General features: G+C 37.8%; 2 protein-coding genes across 2 annotated transcripts in view; one reads left to right on the top strand and one right to left on the bottom strand.

Annotated features, from left to right (window-relative positions):
- The first annotated feature begins 31 nt into the window (after positions 1 to 31).
- Positions 32 to 8001, top strand: part of PIGB (phosphatidylinositol glycan anchor biosynthesis class B) — an 8473-nt gene continuing 503 nt past the window's right edge. The window contains exons 1-9 of the mRNA XM_008639996.2: positions 32 to 359; positions 994 to 1098; positions 1245 to 1375; positions 1977 to 2117; positions 2524 to 2575; positions 2998 to 3209; positions 4420 to 4484; positions 6250 to 6460; positions 7215 to 7395. Of these exons, the coding sequence (XP_008638218.1) occupies positions 312 to 359; positions 994 to 1098; positions 1245 to 1375; positions 1977 to 2117; positions 2524 to 2575; positions 2998 to 3209; positions 4420 to 4484; positions 6250 to 6460; positions 7215 to 7395 (1146 nt within the window). The 5' untranslated portion in view covers positions 32 to 311. The remainder of the gene's footprint in view (positions 360 to 993; positions 1099 to 1244; positions 1376 to 1976; positions 2118 to 2523; positions 2576 to 2997; positions 3210 to 4419; positions 4485 to 6249; positions 6461 to 7214; positions 7396 to 8001) is intronic.
- CCPG1 (cell cycle progression 1) overlaps positions 5389 to 8001 on the bottom strand; it is a 24605-nt gene continuing 21992 nt past the window's right edge. Inside the window, exon 11 of the mRNA XM_017742631.1 lies at positions 5389 to 7884. Coding sequence (XP_017598120.1) covers positions 7847 to 7884 — 38 coding nt within the window. The 3' untranslated portion in view covers positions 5389 to 7846. The remainder of the gene's footprint in view (positions 7885 to 8001) is intronic.

The following is an 8001-nucleotide window of genomic DNA, read 5'->3' as shown; positions in this document are numbered from 1 at the left end:
TCCGTCCGCCCTGCCGCGGCCGCCGCGCCCTCTTATCGCTGCCCGCGGGCCGGAGGGGACGCGGCCCCCGCGGTGCCATGGGCGGGGGAGCGCTCGGGGACGGCTTTCCATGTAAGGTGTTGGCTTGACCAGCAACAAACACCCCACCGTTCTGGCCCAAGCGGGCAGAAGGTCTCGACCGAGATGTCTCGGGTGAAACTTTTCGTTTCAGTTGGTCATGATCTGTCCTTAATATTCATAATTATGGTTACCTGACTTGGGAATGGACAAGTAGCCTAAGGGGCTACTCGTACCCACTGATCTTTGCAAGCATGTACAAAGCATTACAGCTGCTGGCTAAGGATAATGTTCAGCTGCTGGTGAGTATAATCAAAAAATGCGCATCTGCTACTAAAATTCAATTTTAAAGCCTTGTATTTAAATACAGTGTATTTTTATTTTTGTCCAGGTAAAATGCAAAGCCTTGAGTCTGGCAATTAGAGATACGTGAGCACAGAGACCCCACTGACTTTGCATGGGGGCAGAACTCATTCATAGATCTCCAGGCACAGCGCTGATGCCTGTGACTGCAGAGGATTGATTATTCTTGGCCTCCATCAATGTCTTGGAGTTTCATACTGATTGTGTTTGCAGCTACATCATAATTGCCCAGTGGTTCAGTTTTCCAAAGTGTTTAGCAATGTATATTTGTACTAAACTCACAACAAATAACTAACAACAGCTCCTTTTGATTTCTATTGGAGATGAATGGCAGATAATTCTACTTGCCATCTCTGAACACTTTCAGTTGAACTTTAGACATTTTTTTTTTGGCAGAAATACTATCCTTACCCAAGGACCTTACTATTTCATTTGTTAAATCATAGAAGGCTATAAAGAATATTCACTAATTCACTATTTTCTTACCTGAACAGTCATTCAGTAATTCAGTAGTGATCTCCTAAAACTTGGAATTTAACTTGGTTTGTTCCAATTTTCTCTCTGCTTACACAGATCTGGGTCCCTAGGCTTGCACAGGCAATGCTGGCTGCTTTTGCTGATGTGAAGCTTTACTCACTAGTGCAGCACCTTGAAAATTCAGAAACAGCAAAGTTTGTGGTGAGTCACAGCCTTTATAAAATTATGCATGTTAATAAACAGTGGTTTTGCAGTGTAAATAAGAACAAAATTTTAAGTCACACCTTGATGAATTACCACCTTCATTTAGGAACTTGTTTTAATGTGTTGTTCATAATTATTTTCAGCTCTTCTGCCAGCTCTGTTCCTGGTTTACATGGTACTCCTGTACCAGAACTCTAACAAACACCATGGAGACTATTCTTACAATTTTTGCTCTTTCCTACTATCCGATAAAAGGTTCCAAGATGGGGAACAGGTGAGAAACTTCTTCCTAGCAGTACTGATGATTTTTGGTTTGGGATGACACCAATCTACTGATACTGTTTAAAATGATAACTTTTTTTCTTAACATGTAAGGCAACCAAAGCCCCCTCATTCATGTAGCAAGAGTTCTGTCTCATGGAAGGAACACTCTGGTATTTCCTCTAAATATTTTTTTAAGGTTATGTTATAGCTGGTATGTAAAATTAACTATTCCCCGGTTTCCTCATGCAGAGTGTGACTTTGTGGGAAGCTTTATTTTAAACTTTAAAGGACTAGAATATGTAGTAACTTGGGAAAAGATAATAAAAGCTTTTTTGGGGTCAGATATCGGTGAATTTGTGGTCACAGTTTTCTTTACCACTCACTATTTTAAAGTACGTACCTCTAGTGAGCAACTCCATTGCTAACAAAGCAATTCTAGAGTTGCAGCCTTCCAAGCAAAACAGGGTTTCTGCACCCAGAGAATAAAAGTTACTTCCAGTATGAAAAAGTTTTGGCCAGAGACATGACAGTTGTTGAAATGTCACTGTCTGCAAAAGAATTGACCAGACCTTTTGATAAGCTTCTGGGTTTTTTATGTTTCTTCCTTCTAGCTGTAAATATTTAGCTTTGGTAGCACTTGCAGTTGTTGTTCGTCCCACTGCTGTTATCCCGTGGATGCCTCTGGTCTTCAGTCATTTTTTGCAAGAACAGAGAAAAGCAGACCTTATCCTACAGAAGTGTATTCCAGTTGGGTAAGTTCTTTCTGAATTTAACTGGGACTGTGCACAGCTACATCTTAAGATTGGTTTTACCACTGCAAAGACAGACAAGCCAAAAAAGCTGATATCATGTAAATAAAAAAGAGAACAAATAGAGTCCTTTTGCAGAAGTTTAAGGAAGTGGCATGCTTTTTTTAAACTGTTATATATGCTGCAAAAAAGCACTAGGAAAAATTTCATGATGGTGAGATATGAGCAGCATTCCAGTTTAATCTGGGATTGTGTCAAGGATACCAGGTGATGGCAAGTAGCCACTGTACAAGGGCCATGAGTATGGATAATCTTAAAAATACTAGGAATAGGAGTTTTGGCAGCTATCTGGAGAAGATACAAAAGCAATTCAGGCAATATCAGTGCAACGAACTTTCCATTTTTGCAGATTGGTCACAGTAGGAACCTCTTTAATAATTGACCGTGTGTTTTTTGGTGAGGTAAGCTGTTTTAAACTTGACTTATTGGAAGAAGGTTGGGGTTTAGTATTTTAGCATTGATGGATGTTTCAGACTTGTCTGACTTTTCTTGTTTCTGTGACAGTGTCTGGGCTGTGATCTCTAACTATATCCTAAGCCACAAACCTTTCAACACTGACTTCTCAGTTATTTCAAATGATGGACTGCTACATCAATCAGTCTGCTCAGTCCTCAACAGTTATCAACAAACTACAAATCTACACACTTCTGTGATAATTGCTGAATACAGGAAATCCATGATGAGTCTTAGTGGAAAAAAAACCCCTGAAGTAGGAGTAAAAATGTATCATTTAAGGCCAGCGATGACTGTAGTTCAGTGCAGCTGTTGGTTCTGACTTTGGATTTGTTTTTAACTTCCCCCCCCCCCCCCCCCAATCTCCCAGTGGGTACTGGTTCAGCTGAACTTCTTGAAATTCAACGTGCTGCAGAATTTGGCAACGTTTTACGGCTCTCATCCTTGGCATTGGTACTTCACTCAGGGACTCCCAGTCATCTTGGGTCCCCATCTGCCTTTCTTTATTCATGGCTGTGTGCTGGCACCAAGAAGGTACTGCATCTTTCTACTGGCAGTGATTTGGACAGTGCTGGTGTACAGGTAATCCCTCCTAAGTAGAACTACTGCCTCTCACTGGTTGTGTTCTTTGCAAAGCTCATGTCCCCTCCAGAACAAAGCAGCATAGTATTCAGGTTAAGTGATAGAAAACTTGAAACTATTCAAATGCTCCAAGAAATGCAGTCAGTTACAAAACTGTTTCTAGAATTTTGTGTAATACTGCTTCTTGTATTGGCACCAATATGTATCGTTAGAACTGATTAGACCTTTAAAGAATAAAATAATTCATCGTGAAATGCAATGGAAATTGAAAGAAAAAAAATCCCCAAACCAACACTCAAGCAGATGTTTAAGCAAAACCAAAACTAGTCAGAAAACTGTATTCACTAGAAGCCTGTTAATGAAAACACCATTTCATTTGGTTCTTTAATGCATATCCAGTAAGGTGAGAGGTTCTTAGACCTCTAAAACTTACTCCATTCACAAGTTTACACACAGCTCTTAACTATCATAAGGCTGTATGTCTCATTTTAAGCTCAGAAGTCTAAGAAAAGGTAAGATTTTTCTAAAGCATCAGAATTAACTGTAGATTAAACAGGAGAGACACTTTCAGACAAGAAAAAATACAGCAAATAAATAAATACAAAGCAGTAAATACTATTATACTCAAGTAGTAATAGACTACAGCAAAACAGTAGCAAGACCAGAAATGCCATTTCTTCTTACACTCCAGCTCAAAACTGGAAGTTGGCTTTAGGATTTTTTTACCTTCCTTAGTCATTTGATTCCCAGGACATGAGTGTTGCAATAATCCCCAAAAAAGCCCCAAAAGTTGGCATGGGAAATTGTGTAATGTTGTATTAGCAGGGGCGACTGTTAATTTGCTAGATAAAAATGGGCACTTGAATTTTAGCTTTTCATCCACACTATTTATTGTGTCTTATTACAGAAAACAGATTGGTGAAGTACTGGCTAAATTACATCTAGTTGTCAAAGAACCAGACCACTTAATTGTAGTAGCCAGGAATTTTTTCCAGTACTTGGTTTAAACTGACCAAATAATCTTAATTCTAGTATACTTACTATGGTCTTAAAAAGCGACAACTTGGATTTTTATTCTTAACTGCTTCAATACCAAAAGCTTCTTAACACATGCACCTGCTCTTCGAGTCCTCTGTGCTCCTAAACACATTTTGTCAACAGAACTGAAGCACTTAAGTTTTGTGATGTAGCATTGTATGTTTTATTACAGCACACTGAGCCATAAGGAATTCAGGTTCATCTACCCAGTACTGCCATTCTGCATGATTTTTTGTGGTAAGCATTGGTTTCAAATGTCTTGCAACCTTATCTGGATATAACTTTTACCCAGAGAGAGACTGTTAATGGTTAGTGTAGGTATTTGACAAAGGATTCTTAGAATTAGCCTAGCCTTTTCTTACAGCTAGTTAAAAAGAGAAAGAAAAAACATGAGAAGGAGCGAGTGACTATAGCACAGATAGAGAATCCTTAGCAAAAACATGACAACTGTGTCAGTGACTCCTAACTTTTCAGCATTGCCCCCTTAGAATGAATCTTTTTCCTTGCTCCTTTGTAGTATTCCTCCACACAGTACTTTCAAATATGCCTGACAAACGCCTTTAATTATGCAAGAAAAAAATTAAACTACTCTTTTCAGATGTTACAAAGATTCAGATGTTATAAATAAAGATTAAAACTTCTGGAACATGAAGCTGTATAGCTTCAGTTTAAATACAAGTTCAAAACTGATGAATCACTGAACACTGTAGTTTTCTTTAACCTGTTTTGCTAGTCTAAACAAAAGTACATCTTATTTCAATAATTTTGCTCTCTGCTAAAATCAAATACATAATAAGCCTTGGCATAGTTCACTAGCAGCAGGATGAACCCGTTCTACCTTACATGCAGAAATATTCCAATCAAACAACAAAAAATACTGAATATCCCTCAGCTTTCATGTCTGTAAGGGAATGAGGTCATCTATACAATTATCAATTCATTATCATCCAGTTGGACACTTAAAAAACTACAGAAGTTACTTCTGATCACTCCATGGTTACGAAGAGGCCTCAATTGCTCAAAACATTATAAAATAAAAGCAGAAAAAAAACCCCCCACATAAATTTCAAAGTAATTTCCAAGCACACAAACATAAGCCAAGTGTGTTTCTCAAAAGCAGTAAAAAAAAAAATGCCCATAATAGAATGTTACCAATTTTATTTAAACCACAAACTGATTTGTGGACTTCATCCAAGATACAATTTGGCAGAACTGACCAACTGAAATTTGCTTGTTACTGATTTCTGGAACATGCCTTGTAGCTTGTTTTCTGTGATTCAGTACAGGTGTCACAAAGCTACATAAAATATTTTTCTCATGATACTGACAAGCACATGACTTGAAAAGGGTTTTCAGACTGGCTGCAACATGAAGCTGGTGTCTGTGCCATGTTCATTGTCTGTGCCATCTTCATCTAAGGGGCTTCTGCAACGATCTCCCCCCAGAAGAAATGCCTTTTCCCATTATTAGCTCCTTCAAGAAAAGTGGGGGAAAGCGGCGGTGATTGGAGATGGGGAAAAAAGTGGAGGAATACGCTCTTTCAAGGCCAGAAGCTCAAACTTTAATAACAGTAAAGGAATGCTGTAGTTTTCAGCATTTTGGAGAAAAAGAATACCACAGCCATGCATGTGTAGTTACCATTTATTCTGGCTCTACCTGGACTTGCATGAATCAGAACACATCAGTAAATTGCCATATATCATTCGTCCAAACTATTGAATGGACTGTTTTTCACTAGAAGAAATTAAAGAGACAAAGCACTTCATATTTCTGTACTTGAGGAGACAGATGGGGGCTTAAGATTTACCTTGTTAAATCCAAAAATTAAAAGGGCCAAGTCCAACCTTTGAATTTCCATTCAAAGAGTAAAAACTCAACACTGTAGTAAAGTATCTCAAAGCAAAGTATTGTTATTGACTGAGTAATGGTTTCCACTATATTAGGGTACTTTCAAAAATCTGTGAATTGTTTATCTCCCAAACTTACTGAAATGTTTTTATAGGATATTCTTTGAAACACCTGAAAGCATGGAAGAAATCTGCAGCAAGTTTCCTGCTCTTATCCAATTTACTTCCAGCCCTGTACACAGGCTTGGTTCACCAGCGAGGCACTCTGGATGTTATGAGTCACATCCAGCAGCTCTGCAATAACCCTCACCAGTCAAAAGCTTTTGTCTTCATCCTGATGCCGTGCCATTCTACTCCATTTTACAGGTATTAATAGAGTTAATAGTGCACTACATTAAAATCCAAACACTTAATCAGAAATCAAGATTTCTTTTTTCCGAGACTTAATAAATTGAGGTAGATAAATGTATTTTTGTTTTGATTTTTCATACAGTTCATATAAAGTGAATAGGGGACATAAGCCAAATGCTTATAGCACAGAATAAAATTCAGTATCTAAGCTTTATTCATTTTTGTAAAGTAGCTTTGTATGAGGATATGCAGTAAGTCTAACAACTTCAAGTATGTCACACTGCTTCATTATGGTAACATTTGTAGCAGAACTAAACACTAATTGTTACAATCAAAATGAATTAATTTTACCTTTACTTCTGCTGCTAGGCAGTAAAGAAAGGTAATTACGACATAGAGTGACTGAGGTCACTGCAAAAGGTTAGCAGTAGATCCTGGCAACTAAACAAAACGTTAAAGCAGATATAAATAGTGAAGCTGATATGGAAAAGTACCTTTTTAAGAAACCGATGTTCTGTAGATGGTATTTTTATTAAGATAAATGTATTTTCTGTTAACTGCTAACAACAGCGTCCCAGCAGTTTGGAGCTGAATCTGCTTGTTCTACATTGCTTTCATATGAAGTACTGAAGGGAAGAAACTACTACTGTGAGGGAAAAAATTTAATCTTTTGGTTTTGACTGAGGTATCTTTTAAAGTGATGAGTCATTTCAAATCTCTGATACTGGTCAGTTTATCACAAAATGTGTGGTTTTGGTTTTCTCCCTAGTCATGTTCACTGTCCTCTAAAAATGAGATTCCTTCAGTGTCCCCCAAACCTAACTGGCAACGAGAGCTACGTTGATGAAGCAGATGTGTTTTATTCTAACCCACTTGGCTGGCTGCATAAGGAGTTTGACAATGACACGTTATTACCCAGTCACTTGATTCTCTTCAGTGTGCTAGAACAGGTATGGTAACTGCAAGCTGAAACAAACTACTTCTGAGGATAAGTTACAAAATAAATTAGGGAAGAGTGATAGTTAAAATCTTTGAAAATTGTTGTCCACAACTTTTTAAAACACAGCTTATATTAAAATTGAACCCTCTACTCTGTAATAAGAGTATTGATATGTTACAGTGGGGATAACATTGATATCGTTCCAGTAATATATATTTGATGTTTACATATGCCCTCTCCTCTGTGCGAATTCTATGCACCACAAAGTAATGTTTTATGGAATTCTTCTCAATCCATATTAAAACAAATGTGCCATTTGTTCCCAGGAATTGCACTTTCAAGTAAGGAACAATAAAAAGCAAAACCACCTGCAGTCACAGTACCTTCTAACCCCTCAAATCTTTAATGAAGATCCATGCACTCAAACAACGGTGGCTGGTGAATATCCACACCGGACAGAATCAAACAGGATAGGTACTTCTTTTTCTAGCAGGCTTTCCTAAAATAAAGGATAAAGCTTCCCAGGGACAGTTGAATTGATAGTTTTCAGGAGACTTTGGAACACTATTGTTATGCTTCCAGCTGTATTTTCTTACTGTGGAAATTAATTTATGTT

The sequence above is a fragment of the Corvus brachyrhynchos genome, unplaced genomic scaffold (genome assembly GCF_000691975.1).
Source record: "Corvus brachyrhynchos isolate BGI_N302 unplaced genomic scaffold, ASM69197v1 scaffold97, whole genome shotgun sequence".
Taxonomy (NCBI): Eukaryota; Metazoa; Chordata; class Aves; order Passeriformes; family Corvidae; genus Corvus; species Corvus brachyrhynchos.
The sequence above is the reverse complement of the archived record's forward strand: the minus strand, read 5'-3'. Positions and strand labels throughout refer to the sequence as shown.